The sequence below is a fragment of the Sus scrofa genome, chromosome 14, assembly GCF_054392235.1.
Source record: "Sus scrofa isolate SSC_HxYL_T2T_F1_AM1 chromosome 14, Sscrofa_HxYL_maternal_Yorkshire_Landrace_v2.0, whole genome shotgun sequence".
Taxonomy (NCBI): Eukaryota; Metazoa; Chordata; class Mammalia; order Artiodactyla; family Suidae; genus Sus; species Sus scrofa.
This window is the reverse complement of record NC_139396.1, coordinates 77,130,580-77,154,901: the sequence shown is the minus strand read 5'-3', so window position 1 is coordinate 77,154,901 and position 24,322 is coordinate 77,130,580. Positions and strand designations below refer to the sequence as shown.

At 35.1% G+C, this 24,322-nt stretch overlaps 1 protein-coding gene across 4 annotated transcripts in view; it reads right to left on the bottom strand.

The window, feature by feature from the left end:
* Window positions 1-24,322, bottom strand: part of ERO1B (endoplasmic reticulum oxidoreductase 1 beta) — a 64,953-nt gene that overhangs the window by 11,128 nt on the left and 29,503 nt on the right. For 2 of the 4 annotated variants that reach the window (XM_084996829.1, XM_084996830.1), the window contains exons 7-15: window positions 21,274-21,394; window positions 21,089-21,135; window positions 11,938-11,949; window positions 9,383-9,409; window positions 5,639-5,731; window positions 5,268-5,514; window positions 4,154-4,223; window positions 1,802-1,888; window positions 203-336 (exon numbers count right to left, since the gene is read on the bottom strand). In XM_084996829.1, the coding sequence (XP_084852955.1) occupies window positions 203-336; window positions 1,802-1,888; window positions 4,154-4,223; window positions 5,268-5,514; window positions 5,639-5,731; window positions 9,383-9,409; window positions 11,938-11,949; window positions 21,089-21,135; window positions 21,274-21,394 (838 nt within the window). Of the gene's footprint in view, window positions 1-202; window positions 337-1,801; window positions 1,889-4,153; window positions 4,224-5,267; window positions 5,515-5,638; window positions 5,732-9,382; window positions 9,410-11,937; window positions 11,950-12,129; window positions 12,933-21,084; window positions 21,136-21,273; window positions 21,395-24,322 lie in introns of those variants that run through there. The other 2 variants (XR_014827831.1, XM_084996831.1) reach the window with 2 other exon arrangements.

Below are 24,322 nucleotides of genomic sequence, written 5' to 3'. Positions count from 1 at the left end.
TGTAACAGGTTTCTTAAAAATTAGCATACTTTTTTAAGAACACTGCTCTGCTCAAAGACACTCTGAATCTATAGGCATTTAAACAAATTAAAACTGTATGTTCATATGACACATTTGTAGAACAAAAATGAATCTGTTGCTGAATATTTAGGTAAAATAAATAAGAAGATCCTAAAAAAAAGAAAAAGAAAACAGTTCTTACCTTCCAAAAGCATTTAAAAGAGCAACTATCTCCTGCCGAGTGAGTTGGAAGCCTTTAGATGGGCTGTTCTCTGGAAGCTTTTGGATTTCTTTTTCAGAGAATAGTATCTTCAGGGCAGTTCCTAAACCCTGAGTCTAAAGAAAATGGGAATAAACTCATAATTAAATTCACATAATAATAACAACTACTATAAAGATCTGAAGGAATAGTCACTGCGATGAGAAGTCAGGAAACTCACATGAACTGAACTTTTCACAACATTCAACTATGCAAAATACAGTTTATACTTCCTCACAGATTATTCATATATAATAAATTTATCTAAATTTGCTAAGGAAACCTGAATATCTTAACACTTTTGGACACATATCATATTACACCAAATTTAAAAAGTGGAAATTTTATTTGGAAAAAAAAACCATTCTAAATTTAAAAAGTGCCTTTTTTTAACCTACAAAATATCGCATTAGGATTACAGTGTTCAATATATAACCTTGAAAGCACTTCTATAGCCCTTAAAAATTCAAAACTCAGAAATTATTATAAATTTTTGTTTTTTTTTTGGTTTGGTTTCTTTTTGTTGTTGTTTCGTCTTTTTTTGTCTTTTCTAAGGTTGCACCTGCGGCATAGGGAGGGTCCCAGGCTAGGGGTCCAATCAGAGCTGTAGCAACTGGCCTACACCACAGCCACAGTAACGCCAGATCAGAGCTGCGTCTGCCACTTACACCACAGCTCACGGCAATGCCGGATCCTTAATCCACTGTGCAAGGCCAGGGATTGAATCTACAACCTCATGGTTCCTAGTTAGATTCATTAACCACTGAGCCACGAAGGGAATTCCTGTTTATTTCTTTTTGGCTACACCCATGGCATGAGGAAGTTCTCAGGCCAGGGATCAAACCCTCACCACAGCAGAGACCTGAGTCACAGCAATGACAATGCTGAATACTCAACCCTCTGAGCCACAGAGGAACTCCTTATTATAAGTTTTAATGTACAGTGATACCTATACTTGATTTCTCAATTATTTGCACTAGAGAAAAAGAAAAACCTTACTTCAGTTTAGCTTCCATTAAAAAAATTCTCCCTCTTGACTTTCTATTACTTACTATCATCTCTGTAAAAAGACAAGCAAGAAAATACCACCTAATTCTTTTTATACTAAATATATAAGGAAACGGGCCTGCTAAGCAGAACTTCCTTGTTTTGTGACTAAGGGGCCTCCTCCTTTTGATCACTGACACACATTTAGTGACCAAAATTTGATAATTAAGTTTTTATGTAATTATATTTCACCTTGTATATACATATATAAAACACCAATACACTGTGTATTTATAACCAACTTCAGAAGTGAATCTCAGATTGTACCAACAGAAATAGATACAATAAAACCAAAATCATTAACCAAATAGGAAGAATATCCTTATATATACACATATTACACAGCTTAATATTTTTTCATAAATAAAACAGAGAAATGACACTTTGAATTTCTAATTCAATGAACAATGAGTACAATTTTAATAAAAACTTTCAACTTCTTGCAGAGAAATTTAAGATGAATAATAGTTTCAAGACAGAAGACAACACACAAACCTGTAATTTCCCCCATAATCTGCACTTGTCACATCCAACACAGTCCATTATACGGGAGATATTCTTGAAATGTAGCCGGAATTCCTCCTAACATGCAGAAAATATTTTCAATTTAATTAGACATTTAAAATCAAATGGCATTTTTCTGAATTATAAGAAATAAGACTTTGAAGCTTATTCATGAATGAGTTGTTTTTCAATAACAAAGAAAAAACACTTGAATTTGTAGAGCATAACATGGCACATAAAATGGCTAACATTAATGACAGTTTATAAAATTCATTCCACATGTATTAGTTCAACCAACTTTTTATTGAGGGGCTACTCCATGCAAAGCACCAACATATACAATGTGTGGTGACAGAAAAGTAAATAATTCACCATTTCTCCTTTGAAGGAGCTTAACTGCTGCATACAACCAGGGGTAAGGCACCATTTGATACCTGCATACAACCAGTGGTAAATATATCTATATTGTATTTCATTTATTTCTGATACATTGCTTTGTGTGGGATTAAGTGAGAAAGCTGTCCTAGGACAATGACCAACCTCCATCTCTCTCCTCAGGACCACACTGTGTTTGTAACACATGCTGCAGCAGCAGCAAGGACTACAGGGCTATATAGGGGGTATATGGTCTTCCAGTTCTCCACACTTGCTACTGCAACTGCTCCAAGCATGCTTGCTCACTGGATCCTTGAATTCTGCTGTGTTAGTTTCCCACCCAGTTAGGTAACTCTTCTGCCGGCAAAAACCTGCACATGGGTTTCTGTGACTCTTAAGGTCGGTCTTACCCTCTCTGAGGACAATACTAGTTAAGAGAAAGTTGCCTCATCTTTTTCACAGGGAAAATGTAAAAAAAAAAAAAAAATCAATGTCTTGGCCAAAAGAAAGATAACATGAACAGAACACAAAGACTCCTGTGCTCTCCATTTCCCTGTAGTTCATGTTCTTTGGAGCAGGTGGAAAAATTGACTTAAACTTTCCTTTATACACCTCTGAAAAATAGAGAACCAAATTTCCAGTATTTGTGAAGCTAGTTGTGAAACCTTAGTCCATTCTCAGCCTTACCTTCCTTGTTTACAAAAAGATACATAATTATAGTTGTCTTTTCTACTAAACAAGAGCATTGTGAAGATCAAAAGTATAATATTTGTATAAACACTCAGAAAATAGGAAGCATGACAAGAACGAATTAACATTATATTAAATATCACAATAGTAATATACCTCTAAAATAACCATGAAACAAAACAACCTTCTAAAACTAAAATATAGTTGTAGCTAAATTACTTCATCTTAGAAATACCAAGAAACTCTGAAAATTTATTAGTTCTTACAGCACTAGATGTTCACATTTAAAACATTTCAGAGCCAAATGCATTTCAGAATTTGGGATTTTTCAGATTTACAACACTACACATACACTATTTACTATGAAACACTCAACCAGAGTGTAGGGCAATGCTCGGTCATCGAATACATGACTGTTCTTGCAGCAAAATGTAAGAACATTTATACAAAGCAGAATTTTTAAAAAACGCAATATTCAAGGTTTTATGGTTGTTTTTTTTTTTTTTTTTTTTTTTTTTTTTTTACAGTATAGTTGATTTACAGTGTTGTGTCAATCTTATATCAGTCCAGGTTAAGTTCGGCTACCAAATTAATTTACACCGAACATAAGAAAAATGTTTCAGTTTCTGGAGCTTTTTGGATTTCAGAATGGCATATAAAAATTGTGGAGCTATAGTAGAAGACTACTGGCCAATTTCACATACTTTTATGAACACTGTCAAGGTATAATTGTGTTTCTTAATTACTGTAAGCAAATGAAAACAAAGTGCTAACATGATGTTTCATGATAATCTTAAGATACATCCTCTTTCTGATATTGCAGGTCAACAGGTAATTTTTGCCTTATATGTTAGTCCATAAGGACAAAAACATAATGGTTTTAAAAGCTATAACATTCCCAAAATAAACTTTAGAAAAGTTTTATTTATTGCCTTCAAAGTGGCTAACAGTACATAATTTTTTTAAAAAGATACATCAAAACAGTAAATAAAAGTAGAAAAGAAAGAAAACTTTCTCAAAATAATACCCTTTAAAAAGACATTTACAAAGATGTCATTAGTCAGAGTAATGAATGAGGATTCACTAAGCAGCTGGTCAAACCAGAAAGGAATTGAGAAGAAAGTATGGAGAAGGAGCTTTTCATATCATTTGCAGTAAAATCCACTCAGACTAACTTCAACAAGATGGAGAATAGGGAAAGAAAGTTTAGATAAACATGATTAAATTACAACCAGCAACCTGCTCCCCACCCTGACCTCCCAATCAAGAACTTTTTACCTTTAAAGATTTGGCCCCCTTTTTGTCACCTGCAAACATGGATTTCTCATCAAAGTGCATGGGGAAGGACCTGATGAAATGACATAAGTTACAGATGAAAAATTCAAGCTCTGCTAGAATCTTCTATCTCTACAAATATTTAAAATTCATAATTTACTCACGTGTAAGGTTTAGTAACACAGGACAGTAGCAAACAGTTCACATATAAACTATTTAACAAAAGAGTAAAGCGAGATAAAGAAAACTTTGCAGTCTATAAGACTGTGTTTTGAAAAAAATCACATAATCTAATAAATTAACTAAAAACGATTTATGTGAAAAATGCACAACACTCTCTTAACATTTTAAAACATCTTTTAAAACTTACTGCATAACTTTCTTTAAACATTTATTTATTTATTTTAGTGACCACACCGGCAACATATGGAAGTTCCTGGGCTAGGGGTCAAAATGAGAGCTGCAGCCACCTGACTATGCCACAGCCACAGCAGTGCCAGATCGGGGCCACCTCTGTGACCTATGCCACAGCTTATAGCAACAATGGATCCTTAACCCACTGAGTGAGGCCAGGGATGGAACCTGCATCTTTACAACATTATGTGGGGTTCTTAACCCATGGTGCCATAATGGGAACTCCGTCTTTAAATATTTCTTAAAATGAGCATGAAGGAAAATTCAGTTAACACTCAGTAAACTCCAATTTTATAGACCCAGGATTTTTTTTAAAAAGGTTTATAGAAAATAATGCTAACGTTCTCTTAAGTAATCTATCTTTATGCTAACACATACTAGCATCTGAATTTAAATAGCAACTGGAAGAATAAAAAACTGGTAGAAGGAACATTAAAATATCATTAATTTTGGTATTACATAAAATTTTAAGTTATATTTAAAAATATACCCTACTCTCAAGTGTGAAAGTTTATGCAACAAAGCTTTAGAGATGCTTTTCAGCCAACATTTTTAGAAAAAATTTTAAATGCTGCCATTCTACTGAACACTTGCTTTTTCAGTTCTAATTTTCCCCTTTCCTAACTTTTAGGAGTCAGTTTTTGTTGTATTTCAGGCACTGCATCATTCAGCTACAGAGTGGAGAATTTAATTCAACTCTTACTTTGTATCTTGAAAGATATTCAGGAGAAGGGTTTTTGTGTCAGCGTCTTCTTCTACATTTCCAGTGTAAAGGTCGACAATTGAGCGCTCAAAATATGGGGCCACCTTTGACAAAGCTCGCAGTTCAATTAAATATAAAAAGTATAGATTCTTTAGCCTCCTTGGACCTTCTCCCTTGGTTTCCACAGGGTCAAAGCGGCGTTTAAATTCTTTCATATTAGGTCCCCAGCTAGGTTTACCCCAAGTTTCTAAAAAGAAAGAGAAATATATTACATGCTTTTAAGAAATAGGATCCTTTCTTGATAGAGAATACATATTTCCCCCCAACTATTTTTATACTGAGGCACAATTTCTATGTAGAAATCTGATTACCTTTCAAAAGATAATTTGCGCAGAGATGTAAATTGATACTAGCGTGAAGTCCTGATATAAGCTTATAGAAGACTCTTTTCTCCAGACACAAGCCTATTAAGAAAAATATTGAAAAAGAAATGACATCCATTGAGATAACAGAAATACTGAATCAAGAAGATCTGGTACCCAGACTCACAGTAAAGATTCAGGGACATAACAAATAAATCAAGGAATGATAGAAAATAATATAAAAGAACTGAGATTCTTTCACTAGAAGATAAAATAAGATTTTGACTTCAGAGCAGGGTTACCTGAACATGAGAAATTAATGAAGAATAAGACAGAAATGTCTGGCTACTGGAGGTCCAAACACTACACTGCACTTGGTAAGTTCTCATATTACCCAGAAGGCAACAGTATGGATTTTTCATGGTTTAGGCTAAACTAAAGCAGATGTAAAGTTACTGCTTTGGTATAACATAGTTGTTTCTCCTTTTTCCTTCCCTATAGATGTTCTTTACTTGAACCGACTTGCTAGTGTAGGAACAAGAGACTGAATTCTCTTTCCTTCCTCTTGATTCTTTATTGTGTCCTATACATCCTCTGCCCTGGGATTCTCTAATTCTACTTAACTGTGTGTTCCACTTGTAAGGAGCCAAAACTTGGAAAATACACATCAAAGGATTTCCACCAATTAAATAAAAGTGTGAATATTTACTACATGAGTAAAATCATATCAGGATGGAGTTCAGGAATATGGTAGAAATTCATTTTATGTAGCTTTCTTAAGCCACACAGGCTTTTGCTCAAAACAGAGGTCCAAATAATTTCACCATCCTATCCCACCCCTGCCTCCATTTAAAAATATTTTTTCTCATGGAGTTCTCCAGTGTTGTACTGCTGTGGCATAGGTTCAACCCCTGGCCCATGAACTTTTGCATGTCATAGGTGGGGCCCCAATTTTTTTTTTCTATTATAAGAGTAATAAGGACTTCTTGCTGTGGTGCAACGTGATCAGCAGCATCTCTGCAGCACGAGTAAGCAGGTTCAATCCCCAGCCTGGCACAGTGGATTAAAGGATCCAGCACTGCCACAGGCAAGGATGAGGCTCAGATCTGATCCCTGCCCAGGAACTCCATATGCCACAGAAAGGCCAAAAAAGAAAAAGAAAAGAGTAATAATGTCCAGTCTCTTGGGATAGAACATGATGGAAGATAATGAGAAAAAGAAAGTCTATATATGTAAGACTGGGTCACTTTGCTATACAGCAGAAATTGGCACAACACTGTAAGACAACTATAATTTAAAAAAAGAGTAATAGACATTGTGAACATACTTAATGTTATTAAATGCATTTTAAAATGCTTAGAAGGTAAATTTTATGCTATGTATATTTTACCACAATAAAGAAACAATAAAGAAAGGGAAACATTTTTGGAGAATATTCTTTATAGAAAAATTTAAAAATAAATAAGAATGCAAAACATAAGCCTTTAGAATCCACTAGATGCAGAACAATTATCTTTTTCCTTTTCCTACCACCCAACAACATTTGTTTTTGTCTTTTATTTGTCTTGACTTCCCAAATGAGGAAAAAATGGGCTTCACCAATGAAAACTAAGAAATAATACTAGCTGAAGGATTTTTAATATGTTAAGAGTATGTATGTGGTTTACTTTGTATCTTTTCAGGACCTTTTAGATCTTCAATTTACTATCCTCTATGTTCTACCATTGATAGCTCTGAAGCCAGTAGCTTCTAAAAGGAGAAAATGATTACTTTGCAATCTCACTCCCTAATTTGGAATTCTTCCTAGAACATTCTCATCATCACAGATGGAGACCAAAAGGTAGAAATTAAATTCTATTTTATAGCTTCCTCGTAAAAATATATGACCAATTTCAAATGTTTATGGTAAAAGGGACATAAACAATATGAATAACTTTGATAAAACATTAGGTACTATTCCTCTGGTAAAACTTTTAATCAAATCTGTTATCATGTAGCAAAATGATCAGATTTGAAGTTCACTTTCTCTTCCTTCCATTCTCCCTCTCTAAGCAGCAAAATGTCTAAAGATGAGTGAATGGAAAATAGGCAAGGCAAAGCTCACGAAAATTCATATGCCTAAAAACAAGAACATGAAAAACTAGGAGGCAATTCTAATTTTTTTTCTTTTGCAAAGGCCACAAAAGCACCTCACCTAAAACAAGGATGAGTGATAAATGGGATGAAAGGAGTAGGTACGTACTTCCATAAACTGTGAAAATTAGGTAACTTCAAGTAAAGTCATAATAATAAAACCTGTGCCACGTGAATGCACCAGGATGCACTTAGCAGGAAATTGCTGGAGAGCTGCTCCCCACCTGCAATCTGCTGCTATGCCTAATGCCTGACCAGTCCAACTACTCAATTTAGAAAGTGGAGCTCTTCTTCCTGTTTGGATTTAATTTCATTCAGTCATTTTCAGCAAATGAATTACAGGATACCAATATACAATTTTTTTTTCTCTCACAAAAAAAATGATTATTTGACATGTGTCTATTGTTTAGTGATTTTTCACAGCAACTTTTACAGGCATCGTCTATATTTACAGTGTGGGTAAGTTGCATGACTATTGCTGAACTTATGCCTCAAATCAGAAAATCAGATCTCAGAAAAGTTGAGTGCTCACTGGACCATGTATCAACATCCAGGGACTCCTAGCAGTATGATACTAGGAGAGTGGTCAATACAGTACAAGCCAGAATCCAATATTGCCCAAAAATTTCATTCTCATCTTGCATTATCAATATGCAAAGTTTCTGACCACCTCTTTTAACCTAAATACTACTTTTCACAATTTCTATTTCAGAATAAGGCTAATTAAACAAAAACTAAGTTATCTCCTTCCACATAAGAATTTATCAGTATAAATTAAAAATATATTTGCATATCAAAAATAGCTCATTAAAAACAAAGAGATACCATGTTCATAACAAAATAGACTTAAACAAAAAACAGAATTAGATACTTAGATTAACTCAGTAGAGGTCCTATAAGGTTATGGCTATGAAATATCCATTTCCTATATCATTTGACTTGCTTAGCCTTCACTAATATATTTGAACTTCTAGTTTCACAAAAAAATGGCAATTTGGTAAATTTTTTAAAAGCTCCATATATCCACTTATTAACCCAAGTTTAAAAGAAGTCCTAGAATTTTTCAGCTTCCCATTAATAACATTTTATAATTTCAACACTAGAAAATATAAGAATGCAAAGTAACTAGTATATTGAGGTCTATATTACTTCAACCTTTAGTTAGACAAGTTTAGACTATATAACATGTGTTAACATGTTTAAAACCTTCTGAATTCTAATTCATCTTCCCTTAATTTTAACTTCATATATAAAAAGAGCACTTTCCAAAAAGAATGTCTCTACTTAAAAAAACAGACTTGCATAATGGTTACTAGAAAAGTAGTCTGGATGTGTATTACACACAGAATTGAAATAAGACTAGAAAACAGTTATGAAAAGCTGATGAAAGCATCTGCCCTGTATATGTCCGTAACATTGGCTCTTAGATGACTAATATCCTCAATACTTTCAAATAATTTTATCCCAAACATAATAATCTAAAATATGTTATTTTCTTTCAAATATTGCCAGGATTAGTTGTCTGGGTAATAAATCCTAAAACTTACAAATATGTATTAAATAAATATATTCAATTTTCGCAAGACGCCAATAAATTTAAAATGCAGACATTAAGTTTACCTTCTAGCCATGTGTAGAATGATTCTCCTAAGAAACAAAACAAAAACAGTCAAACACATGTACAGAACTGAGTTGAAGGGTTTCAATGGTCATTCATAAATAAGAATTAAGTCTATAAAATATTTATGACAGATTAAGGAATATTTCTAGAAATGTCCATTGCTTCATGTGTAGTAGAAAAAAAACATGGTTCTAGAAAATAAAGTCCAAACATAACTGAAGTAAATCTGGGAGAATGTTCGTATAAATGACATTTTGACTTGTAAACAATTTTTATTGATTTTGTCTTTTTGTCATTTTAGGGCCGCACTTGCAGCATTATGTAGGTTTTCAGGCTAGGGGTCTAATCGGAGCTGTAGCCGTCGGCTTATGCCACAGCCACAGCAACACAGGATCCGAGCCATGTCTGCAACCTACACCATACCTCACGGCAACACTGGATCCTTAACCCACTGAGTGAGGCCAGGGATAGAACTCACAACCTCATGGTTCCTAGTCGGATTCGTTAACCACTGTGCCACGACAAGAACGCTGAGAAAAAAAATTTTTTTTGGTTACACCCGTGGCACATGCAAGTTCCTGGGCCAGGGACTAAACCCATGCCATAGTTGTGACCTGAGCCACAGCTGTAACAATGCCAGGTCTTTAACCCACTGTTAGGCCACATGGGAACTTCTTAGAAAAATTTCAGTCAAAATATTATGTAAATCTTATTCATTTGACTATCCGTAAGTATGGGGGAGAAACAATCTTAGATTTGCTTTTGATGAAAACCATAGCACTGGCTCAAAACTTCCAGAAAAAAACAGTAAATATAATACAAAAATAGTATTATTGTTCCTTTTTTTTCCTAAGCCAGTAAAGCTGGGTATATTTCCTCAATCATCTAAAACTACTTAGTTTCAAGGAATAATTTAAAAATTCCCTAATTTTCAAAATAATTTTTCAAAAAAGTTAATGACTAGACTAAGAAGGAGACTTAACGTGTGCTAATGCTAAAAGAACTATTTCTAGCCCAACACTGTTCTTCTGAGTGAAAAGAAAAATGGCAGTCAATAAACACAAAAATAGTTAATACACTTCCTAAGTTACCCCTCTTTTTTTTTTTTTTTTGAATTGTGAAAAGCAAAGCATGATGATAAAAACTCAACACATAGAAGAGCTGAGCAATGATAGCTAAGCTAAAGGATAAACTAGATGGTGGGGAATTACTTTGCCTCCTGAGTCTTCACCTTTTGCAAAACACCACAAACATCTACATAGAGATTCATTCATTCAGCATACTCTTACTAAGATCATTCATCATTATCTTACTTGTTTACCCAAAAACCCCCAGCCACTAACAAGAAAAATCTAGCTCTCAAGCTGCTCAATAATCTGGCCTCTACTCATCTTCCTGACTCAAACTACCTCTATGTAAAGTCTTTCCTACTACTAACAGGGTCTCCCCAAATATGCCTCATTTTCCCTTTCTCAACCCCTGGTCCACTTTGTCATCCAAGCAGCACATACAATCCAGTTCTACTGGCTTGAATCAGTCCGTTATTCAAGTCCATCTCAAATGCCACCTCCTTTAGTAGGACAGGATTTATTCCACTTCTAAAGAGCTATAGTACCTACTGTTTGTACTGTGTATGTATTACTTCTTTATCATTGCTCATGTATAGTGCTTATCATTCTTACTATACATACAGCAATATATATTAGCTCTTAGAGGGAAGGTACATTTTATATACCTTTCTATCCCATACAATGCCCATCACAGTGCCCTTGAAGACAGATAAGTAAACACTCTTTTGATATAATTATTTTGGGTGTTTTGGGGCATGCCATGATCAATACTCATTTAGTAACCTGGAATGACCAATTGTTGATAAATTAAGATTCATAAGATTAAGTGTTATAATGATAAATGAGGTTATAAATTTCAAAGTCAGTAAGAAAAGTCAAAAGACAAATTATCTGATAAAATTATTTTAACTTCTTTCCATTTCTTCAGAATATATTCCAGTAGATCACAATAACCAAAAAAAAAAAAAAAAAAAAAAAAAAAGGGCAACTTGGAATGTGATCCTGTTTCTATACTAAACACCTATGTAAAATGGTCTTCATGTTCTTTTTAACATAGAGTAAGTTTATTTATTTTTTTTGCTTTTCAGGGCCACACCCGTGGCATATGGAGGTTCCCAGACTAGGGGTAGAATTGGAGTTACAGCTGCTGGCCTAAGCCACAGCCACGCCAGATCCGAGCCACGTCTGAAACCTACATCACAGCTCATGGCAACGCAGGATCCTTAACCCACTTAGTGAGGCCAGGGATCAAACCCAAAACCTCCTGGTTCCTAGTCAGATTCGTTTTCCACTGTGTCAAGATGGGAACTCCTAGGATAACCTTAAATTATAAAAAATACTCATTTTTTTTTTGGTATCCCTGATAGCTCTTTTATGAAAAAAATAGGATACTTTCTTTTAAATAAAAAACAGGAAAAATCAAATTTTTATCATTAGAAACATTTCTTATACACTTGAAGCAAACATAATGAGTTTCAACTCACCATTATCTTCTCCTGAAAGAGAAAATAAAAGACAGAATTTTAGAAATATCTTACACAATTCAGATTCCAATCTTCTTTATTTCATATGGGATTAAAACTTACTGTGTGTTAAACTATTATACCATGAATCTTGGTCAGTGTGCAATTATCCTACAAATAAGACTTCTTAATAAAAATATAGGCCAAAGAATATAAGATTTTCACATATTTTTAATGAAATAAATAGCATCAGAGAGAAACTAAAAATAACCATAAAGACCACTAGTTTCAATGGTTAACAAACATACAAAGTCACTCCATTTAATCATTATGTACACAGTTCTCTCTGAACACGTTTCCATGCTAGAGTACTTTTTTGAATGACTTCTTCTCAGCACATATGCACCTTAATGAAAGCACTTTCTAAACTGTTGTCAAAGGACCCCTGTAGGTGCTACAGGGTGGCCTAGACAGGGGAGGGGCCAGAAGCCTGGGCTTCAGCAGCTTTGCCTTTATTAGCTTTCTATGTGGAATTCTGATATATGATTTCATTTTTGGAACAAAAATGTTCTGCCACCAAAAAAAGCTGTTGGAAAGCTAGTTGTAGAAGCCCAGCTATATGGCTCAGGAATTAATGTGGAAGAAACATAATTAATAGTATTAAACAGCTGTTAAGAAACAATTAGCAGTTCAGTGGAGAAAGCGTGTAAACAGCATTATTAACAGCTATTCAATTATTTCATAAGTACCCACCTATAACCTGGGACCTGTTCTCCACCTCACCTAGTCTCATGTCTCTTTTACACTTCTCTTTCTTCTCTGCTCCTCTGCCTCCCTCTATCTTTTTCTATATGGGCTCTCCTTCCCCTCCTCATCTTTCCAGCAGTCTCATTTCTTCAGTACATCATAATACAGACATGAAGTATTTCTTGGGACTTAATGCTTTTATTAAATGAACAAGTATATTTTCTGCTTTAGAAGTTAAGTGATCAGCAACATCTTGTTTGACCCACCTCCTAGAATAAAGACAATAAAGACACAAATAAGCCAACTGGACCTTATTAAACTAAAGCTTCTTCATAGCAACGGAAACCATTAAAAAAACAGAAAGACAACCCACAGAATGGGAGAAAATTTTTGCAAATGACTCAACTGACAAAGGTTTAATTTCCAAAATATACAAACAATTCATACAACTCAACAACAAAAAAAGCAAACAACTGAATCCAAAAATGGGCAAAAGACCTAAATAGTCATTTCTCCAAAGAAGACATACAGCTGGCCAGCAGGCACATGAAAAAAGGCTCAACATCACTAATTATTAGAGAAATGCAAATCAAAACAACAATGAGGTTCTACCTCACACCAGTGAGAATGGCCATCATTAACAGGTCAACAAATAACAAATGCTGGAGAGAATGTGGAGAAACGAGAACCCTCCTACACTGCTTGTGGGAATGTAAATTGGTATAATCACTATGGAGAACATGGAAATACAGCAGAAAACTAAATATAGAACCACCATATGACCCAGCAATCCCACTCCTGGGCATACAGCCAGACAAAAATTTCACTGAAAAAGATAATGTGCACCCATATGCTCACTGTAGCAGTATTCACAACAGCCAAGACATGGAAACAACCTCAATATCCATGGACAGATGAATGGGTTAAGATGTGGTACATATACACAATGGAATACTACTCAGTCATAAAAAGAATGAAATAAGGGGAGTTCCCATCATGGCTCAGTGGTTAATGAACCCGACTAGCACCCATGAGGACACAGATTTGATCCCTGGCCTCGCTTGGTGGGTTGAGGATCCAGCATTGCCGTGAGCTATGGTGTGGGTAGCAAGCACAGCTCAGATCCTGCATTGCTGTGGCTGTGGTATGGGCCAATGGCTACAGCTCCAATTCAACCCTCCATATGGGTTAGCCTGGGACCCTCCATATGCCATGGGTGTGGCCCTTAAAAAGACAAAAAAAAAAAAAAAGAATGAAATAATGCCATTTGCAGTAACATGGATGGAATCAGAGCTTCTCATACTAAGTATATAATATCAAAATCAGCAATCATAGGGAGAATACAAATGCAAGATATTAGAAATGCATTTGAAATTAAGAGACCAGCAACTTAAAACAATTTTGTATATATACACAGACTGCTATATCAAAACCTCATAGGAACCACAAACCAAAAATCTACAATAGATACACATGCACACACAAAAAGAATCCAAACACAACACTAAAGATAGTAATCAAATCACAAGAAAACAAAAAAGGAAGGGATGAAAAAAGACCTACAGAAACAAATCCAAGACAATTAACAAAACAATAAGAACATACATGGTGATAATTACCTTAAATGTAAATGAATTAAATGCTGCAACTAAAAGACATAGACTAGCTAAATGGATACAAAAAGACAAGATCTGTATATATGCTTTCTACAAGAGACTGACTTCAGTTCTAGGGACACATACAGATTAAAAGTGAGGAGACGGAAAAAGGTATTCCATGTAAATGGAAATCAAATTAAAGCTGGAGTAGAAATATTCATATCAAAATAGACTTTAAGGAGTTCCCATCATGGTGCAGCAGAATCAAATCTGACTAGGGACCAGGAGGTTGCAGGTTTGATCCCTGGCCTCACTCAGTGATTAAGGATCTGGCGTTGCCATGAGCTGTGGTGTAGGTTGCAGGTGCAGCTTGAATCTGGCATTGCTGTGGCTCTGGTGTAGGCTGGCAGCAACAATTCTGATTTGATCCCTAGCATGGGAACCTCCATATGCCACAGGTGCAGCCCTAAAAAACAAAAACACCAACCTCCAAAAACAAAGAAAAAAAATCCACAAAACAGACTTTAAACAATTAGAATGGCAGTTCCCATCATGGCTCAGTGGTTAAGGAACCCAACTAGCATCCATAAGGATGTGGGTTCAATCCCTGGCCTTGTTCTGTGGGTTAGGGATCTGGTTTTTGCTGTGAGCTGTGGTGTAGGTCGCATACATGGCTCAGATCCTGCACTGCTGTGGCTCTGGTGTAGGCCAGTGGTTACGGCTCTGATTCGACCCCTAGCCTGGGAACGTCTATATGCCATCCATGCAGCCCTAAAACACAAAAAGACAATAAATAAATAAATAAGTAAAATAAAGAATGTTACAAGAGACAAAGAAGGACACTACATAATGATCAAGGGATCAATCCAAGAAGATATTACTATTGCGTGTGTGTGTGTATGCACCCAATATAAGAGCACCTCAATATATAAGGCAAATGCTAACAGTCATAAAAGGAGAAATTGACAGTAACATAATAATAGTGGGGGACTTTAACACCCCACTTACATCAAGAGACAGATCATCCAGACAGAAAAATCAATAAGGAAACACAGATCCTGAATGATACACTAGACCAGATGGACTTAACAGATATTTAAGAACATTCCATCTGAAAGCAGCAGAATACACTTTATTAAGTTCACAAGGAACATTCTCCATGATAGATCACATGCTGGCCACAAAGCAAGCCTTGGTAAATTTAAGCAAGCATCTTTTCTGACCACAACACTATGAGGCTAGAAATCAACTATAAGAAAAAAACTGTAAAAGACACAAACATGTGGAGGCTAAACAATATTTTACTAAACAACCAATGGATCATGAAGGAATTGAAGAGGAAATAAAAAGAGAAACAAATAAAAATGAAAACACAATGATCCAAAGCCTATGGGATGCAGCAAAAGTAGTTCTAAGAGGAAAGCTTATAGTGATACAAGCTTATCTCAGGAAACAAGAAAATCTCAAACAAACTAATCTTACACCTAATGCAACTAGAAAGAACAAACAAAACCCAAAGTTAGCAAAAGGAAAAAAATCACAAAGATCAGAGCAGAAATAAATGAAATAAAGATGAAGAAAATAATATAAAAGATCAATGAAATTAAAACCTGTTTTTTTTTGAAAAGATAAACAAAATTGATAAACCTTTAGCCACATTCATCAAGAAAAAAAAGGGAATGGGCTCAAATCAATAAAATTAGAAATGAAAAAAAGAGACGTTACAACTAACATCACAGAAATACAAAGGATCATAGGCGACTACTACAAGCAACTATATGCCAATGAAGTGGACAACTAAGAAGAAATGGACACATTTCCTACAAAGGTATAATCTTCCAAGACCAAGACTAGCCAAAGAAGAAACAGAAAATATGAACAGACCAGTCACAAGTACTGAAAACATTTAGTACTTGATTTTAAAACTTCCAAAAACCACAACTCCAAGACCAAATGGCTTCACAGATGAATTCAATCAAACACTTAGGGAAGTACTCTTCCTTCTGAAACTCTTCCAAAAAACTGCAGAGGAAGAAATACTCTCAAACTCATTCTATGAGGCCACCATCACCCAAATACCAAAGACCAGACCAAGACATCACAAAAAAAGAAAATGAGACTAATATCACTGATGAATACAGAGGCAAAAATCCTCCACAAAATAACAGCAAACCAAACCCAACAATACACTAAAAGGATCACACACCATGATCAAGTGGGATTTATACCAGGGATGCAAAGATTCTTCAATATAAGCAAATCAATGTAATACACCACATCAATAAAATGAAGAATAAAAGCCATATGATCATTTCAAGAGATGCAGAAAAAGCTTTTGACAAAATCCAAAACCCATTTTTTATAAAGTCTATCCAGAAAGTAGGAATAGAGGGAACCTCCCTCAACATGATAAAAGCCATTTATGACAAACCGAAATCATTCTCAATGGAGAAAAGCTGAAAGTATTCCCACTAAGATCAGGAACAAGACAAGAATGTTCGCTTGCATCATTTTTATTCAACATAGTTTTGGAATTCTTAGCCAGGGCAATCAGAGAAGAAAAAGAAACAAATGGAAACCAAAATGGAAAAGAAGTAAAACTGTCATTGCCTGCAGAAGACATGATACTATATTTAGAAAATCCTAAAGATACTATCAGAAAACTACCAATGAATTTGGTAGAGTTGCATTATACAAAATTTAATACATAGAAATCACTTGCATTCCTATACACTAACTACAAAAGATCCAAAAGAGTAATTAAGGAAACAATTCCATTTATGATCTCATCAAAAAGAATAAAATACTGGAGTTCCCGTTGTTGCTCAGTCGTTAGAAAATCCAACTAGGAACCATGAGGTTGTGGGTTTGATCCCTGGCCTTGCTTGGTGGGTTAAGGATCTGGCATTGCTATGAGCTGTGGTGTAGGTTGCAGACGCAGCTCGGATCCCGCACTGCTGTGGCTCTGGCGTAGGCTACCCGCTACAGCTCCAATTAGTCCCCTAGCCTGGGAACCTCCATATGCCACAGGAGCAGCCCAAGAAATAGCAAAAAGACAAAAAAAAAAAAAAAAAGAATAAAATACTTAGGAATAAACCTACCTACCCTAAAGAGGCAAAAGAGCTGAACTGTGAAAACTGTAAGACAATGATGAAGGAAATCGAAGATGACATGAACAAAATGGAAAGATATACCATGCTCTTGGATTAAAAGAATCAACACTGTCAAAGGCAATTACTAAGGCAATCTACAGATTCAGTGCCATCCTGATCAAATTACCAATGGCATTTTTTCACAGAAGAACAAAAACATTTTTAAATTTGTATGGAAACACAAGATCCTGAATAGGCAAAGCAACCTTGAGAAAGAAGAATGGAGCTGGAAAAATCAGGCTCCCTGACTTCAGACCATACTACAAAGCTACTGTCATCAAAATAGTATGGTACTGGTACAGAGAGAGAAATACAGATAAATGAAACAGGATGGAATGCCCAGAAATAAACCCATACACCTATGGTTGATCATTCTGCGAAAAAGGAGGCAAGAATATACAATGGCAAAAAGACAGCCTCTTCAAAAGTGGTGCTGGCAAAACTGCACAGTTATGTGTAAAAGAATGAAAACAGAACACTAACACCATGCACAAAAATAAACTCAAAATGTATTAAAGACCCAAATGTAAGACCGGGTACTATAAAACTGCTAGAGGAAAGCATAGGCAGAACATTCCTGGACATAAATCACAGCAATGTCTTTTTGGATCCACCTTCCAGAGTAATGAAAATAAAAACAAAAATAAACAAATGGGACCTAATTAAACTTAAAAGCTTTTGCATAGCAAAGGAAACCATATGCAAAACAAAAAAACAGCCCACAGAATGGGAGAAAATATTTGCAAATAATGTGACCAACAAGGGCTTAAATTTCCAAAATATACAAACAGCTCATACAGCTCAATATTAAAAAGACAAACAACCCAATCAATAAATGGTCACAAGATCTAAATAGACATTTCTCCAAAGAATACATACAGATGGACAAAAGTACAAGAAACAGTGTAAAATACTGCTAGTTATTAGAGAAATGCAAATCAAAACTTCAATTGGTATCACCTCATGCTAGTCAGAATGGCCATTATCAAAAAGTCTATAAATAATAAATGCTGGAGAGGGTGTGGAGAAAAGGGAACCCTCCTACACTGTTGGTAGCAATGTAAACTGGTATAGTATGGAGAACAGTATGGAAGTTCCTTAAAAACTAAAAAGAGGAGTTCCCACTTTGGCTCAGTGGTTAATGAACCAGACTAGTATCCATGAGGATGAGGGTTCAATCCCTGGCCTCACTCAGTGGGTTAAGGATCCAGCGTTGCTGTAAGCTGTGGTGTAGGTCACAGACATGGCGTGGATCTGGCATTGCTATGGCTGTGGTGTAGGCCGGCGGCTATAGCTCTGATTTGACCCCTAGCCTGGGAACCTCCATATGCCACGGGTACAGCCCTAAAAAGACAAGAGACCAAAAAAAAACTCTAAAAGAGAGCTACCATATGATCCAACAACACCACTCCTGGGCATATATCTGGAGAAAACAATAATGTGAAAAAAATACATGCATCCTTAGCACTATTTACAACAGTCAAGAAAGACATGGAAGCAACAACCTAAATGTCCATTGACAGATGAATAAAGACGATGTGGTACGTATACACAATGGACTATTATTCAGCAATAAAAAATAAAATAATTCCGTTTGTAGCAACATAGATGGACCCTAGAGATTATCATATAAAGTGAAGTAAGACAGAAAAAAAAACAAACATCATTTGAGATCATTAACATGTGGAGTCTAAACAATGATACAAATGAACTTATTTATTAAACAGAAAAAGACTCATAGACTTCAAGAACAAGCTTATGGTTTACCAAAGGGGAAAAGTGGAGGGGGAGGGATAAATTAGGAGTTTGGGATTAATATACACACACTACAATATATAAAATAGATAACAAGGACCTAAACTAACAAGGACCTACAGTAGAGCACAGGGGACTAGATTCAATATCTTGTGATCAACCATAATGGGAAAAAATGTGAAAAAGAATAGATATATGTATATCTATAACTGAATCACTTCACTGTATACCTGAAACTAACACAACATTGTAAATCAATTATACTTTAATGTAAAATAAAAATTAAATTGAAAAGAAAAAGTGACTACAGAAAAGTTCTGGAAGGACACCTTCCAAACTGTACTACAAAAAAGAAAAAAATGTATGGAGGCAGGTAGGGGTGAGGGGCATGTTCCTTTTTTACTTTATGTAACTTTTTGTGTTGTTTCAATTTTTATAAAATCTTGTATAAAATAAGTTGGAAACAGAAATGTTATGAGGTAAAAGTAGTGAAAGAGACAAAAGATAAGAAGCCACACACACCTCTTCCTCATATTCCAATTACCTTGTGCAGGCAGTTTCGGAATAAATTTGGGAAGACTATTTGTCCCATTGTGACAGAGTGCACATCTAAGAGCAGTCCATTCAGTCAACCCATTTATAAGTCTCTCTGGTTCTGAGAAATGCCTAAAGAGATGAATCTAGACCAGGAATTCAAGTCCCTAAATCAAAACCTGTGTCTATAAAAAATATTAGAACAGCATGTCAATCCCAAGGTTTGAGTTCTCATTTGAGGATAGATTGAGAATATAACTAATAATTTAATATTGAATAACTTTCAACTGTATATGACAATGCTGTATCATAGAAACATAACACCAGCCTTGTATGTAATTAAAATTCATTTTTTAATATCCACATTTTGAAAAATAAAAGATATACACGCACTACAGCACATCAACAATTAGCTGTGTGATGCAAGTGTTAACATAGTTCTACCAAAACAATAAAGTTCCATTTAATGCAAAAATATATTTTGCTGACTCGGTTTTTAAATAAACTAAAATTAAATAAAGTACAAAACTTCTTTCCTCACTAGCAACATTTCAAGTGCTCAACAGTCTGTTGTGGCAAATGGCTACCTCTTTGGATGGTGCAGGTTTAGAGCAATGCTTCAGGCAACCTAACTTTCTGATAATACTCTACTTCCTTATGACTCTAAGTGGGGTGCATGGATAAGCACCCTGGGGATCACCTGGGAGCTTGTTAGAATCTTAAGCCTCACCCAAGACCCAGAGAATCAGAACCTCTATTTCCACAGGGCTCCTAGGCAATCTGTATGCACAATGAAGTCTGAGAAGCACACTATGTGCTGCTGTTTCTCAAACTAGGCTGCATTCTGGAATCATCTGGAGATCATAAAAAAACTACCAATGCCTGGGTCCCAAATCCAAATATTCTGGTAGCTGGTATAGGACAGGGCTGGACATTCAGATTTTTAAGAGTTCCCCCAGAAAAACACTGATATATATGGATTAGTTCTTTATTCTACTTTATTTCACATAAAGCTCCTACTTTAGGGCCTGGCACATATCAGACAGTCAATAAATGACAATAATTATACAAAACACGTGGAAATCTTACATGTTTGAAGTACGCATACTTTTTCTTATTCAAATTAAGCAAAAATATAAAATAGTTGCAATTTTTCTCAATATAAAGTTTATTTTTTTAAATTTTATTTTTTGGCTGTACCCAGGGCATGCAAAAGTTCTTGGGCCAGGGATAGAACCTGCACCACAGCAGTGACCCCAGCTGCTGCAGTGATAATACTGGATCCTTAACATGCTGAGCCACAAGAGAACTTCGCAGTATAACGTTTGGTTACAAGAGCATTTTGTAAACAATTTCTGAAAGTATGGAAATATATGAAAAACCCACCTCGGCTGGGTGCCAGAGGATTTAAAGGACGATAAACAGATCGAGGCCTGAAAAAAAAAAAAAAAGTATAAAACTCAAACATAAAATGGTTTGACATTTTGATGTAATTTTTTTCCAAGAGAAACAAATATACCCCTTCTTCCACCCTCCCTCTAGTGACTCCTCCTCCTCCCCCCTCCAGTTACTTGAAACAGTTTTCTTCATAGATGCTGTTCCACACTCTCCACGCAGAGGACCCTTTGTAGCCAGTGTAACGCTCTGGGTTCAGCAACAGGTCTACATACTGAGCAGCTGGCGATCTCTCATCTGAACAAGAAACAATTAGTAAAACCATCCATATTTTGCCATTTACTTAAAACTTAGCATTACCAAGCAAAGAGGACTCAAAGGTTAGAGAAATGCTGCCCGTTCAAGCATTTTCCAGCTTAAATGGTAGAGTGGTTAGCACACTTGTGACTGTCCTTGACCCGGGATTTATAATAACTTGAATTTGAGGGAGGAAAAACAATTCCTCCCTTTCCTTTGGATGCCTGATGCTCTCTTACGTGATGTAACATTCCTCACCTTATTAGAAACATTAACCATTTCTTAAGTTTTAATCACCAAGACTGAAAGGACCTAACAGAATCATAACCTTTTTTTAATATTTTATGTGATTGCACGCTTATGTATATACCTACCCAAACACATGCTTGAAACGTTAATTTTGTTAGCATATATCTATTTATTTATTATTATTTTTAAAATTTTTTTCCACTGTATAGCATGGGGACCAAGTTACACATACATGAATACATAATTTTTCCTCTCGTTGTGTTGCAATGTAAGTATATCTAGACATAGTTCTCAATGCTATACAGCAGGATCTCATTGTAAGTCCATTCTAAGAGCAATTAACCCCAGGCATCTATCTATTTAAAAAAGAGACTTCCCTGCTGCTCTCTACTTGGGCTTAAGAAATAAATGGTGCAATAACTTTGTTTCAAATTTGATCATTCATAGAGTTACACAACGTTCTGGTAAAAAAAAAAAGTTCCTTTATTTTTACCAATGTTCATGGGTTGGTTAACATATTAATTGGCTAACATATTGGTTAGCAGGCACAACTTCAAGAACTTACTGACACATTTAAAATTAAGTAACCACTTTCTTTTTTTCAATGATTTTTATTCTTTTTTCATTATAGCTGGTTTTCCATTATTGACAGTATTCTGTCAATTTTCTACAGTTCAGCAAAGAGACCCAGTCACACAGACACATATACATTCTTTTTCTCACACTATCCTCCACCATAAGTGATTAGATGTAGTTCCCAGCGCTATACAACAGGATCTCAGTGCTTATGTGTTCCTGTGTTGAAAACCAAATGAGTGTTTACTAGACCTCCACTATTTGGACATTTGATAGAGATCTCCGAGGGATACAAAAGATAAGAAAAAATGGTCTTAATTATTGAGGCTCACATTCTGGGTAAAAAAGGGAAGCACATGCTTTCTTACCTAAAGAAAAATTATAATGACTACGCTTCACAAATGCATGCTAATAATACCTATAAACTGAAGTGCTATGTATGTTGGCAGAGATGTAATCTTTCATTATATGCTTTGGTGTCACGATATTAAATCAATGGTATATAGACACTTGACTTGAAACATGGACCAAACATGATCATTAAAATATGGTTGCTTTTGTCTTCATTACCTATCAGTCAAAAATATTCATTGGCTATTCAATGACCATAGATTGAGATTATCCATAAGCATAAGGGGGAAAAAAATAGCATCCTGATCCATGCCTTCCAAGAACTACCAGGTACTTTTGTGATGTAGGAAGAATACAAAGATAATTACAACTTTTCATTACTAAATGAGTTCTATCTAACTTACAGACAGTAGAAACATGATTTTGAAGAATACTGGTTCTATTTCCAGCGCTAACATTACATAGATATTCTACTATATAAGTTAAGGAACAGAAAAACAGTTAATTTACAGATGGATGAACAGAAACTGTCTAAGGGCATTTACTGTCAAGACTTAAAATAATAATTTAAAAAATCTTAATTGAAAAATAAAAATTCAAATAATAAAAGTATAGCTTTTATAGTTATACTTAAAAATTTTTACAATTTACTAATTTATAGATTTTAAATTCTTTGAGCTGTTCTTAATTTCACTTGCAATATTGACTCGATTATGTATAAGCTTTAGAAACATAAAATATATACTCAATGACATATACGTTTATGTACACATGTAGAAAGAACATGCACACACATAAGCCTACACATGTGTAGAGTCATCTGTGAATGTGAAGATTTAATTGGGATCAATCTCTTTGCCCAATTAAACCAACTAAACAACCAACAAAGAAAAAAAGCCCTGGATTCAGATATTACATGGATTTAGAATACACTTTAAAGGAGCAGAGAGTCATACATGTAATATCAATTATATCAGTTTTTAAATTACTTTAAGTAAAATGTACATTCTTAATGTTCTTGATATATATGCCCTTAATTCAATCAAGTTGTTTCTAAAAATTTAATACTTTTTCAAATCCTGAAAGAGGTGGGTTTTGGTAACCTATAGAAGATGTTAACAAACTACAGCCCATAGGCCAAGTCTGTTCTGCTGTGTATTTTTATAAAGAAATTTTTACAGGAACACAAGTCATGTTCATTTGCTTATGGGCTGCTTTCGCACTATTATGGCAGACCTGAGTAGTTGCAACAGAGACCTTATGGTTCACAAAACCTAAAATATTTACTCTCTGCCCACTCACAGAAGAAAAAGTTTGTCCTGACCTATACTGACAAGAATTTTGTGACTTTCAGAGTGAGGAACGCACGTGGACAAAAGCATACACAGGTTGAGGTACCTATGAAATACACCCATCCTTCTTCCCTGGGGCCACCTGTAACCTGATCTTAATTTGTTCCTAAACTATAACTTCTTTCCATTTGTACAGCTGTATCATTCATTCGGATAATTCTCTTAGATGCCTACCAAGTCTTCCACTCAAAAACTTCTTCTCTTCCTCTACAAACCTGCTCTAAAACTATTCTTTCTTTTCGACCAGGCTAACCATTACTTAAGGATTCGAAGAATTTCTACTGAATCAAAATTCCTAATTCTGGGAAGTGATCAACTTGAACTAATGTTTTATCCTCCTCCTCAAGTATATCCTTTTCCTGACTGGATTTTCCTTTCACTATTCTAATTTAGTGTTAGT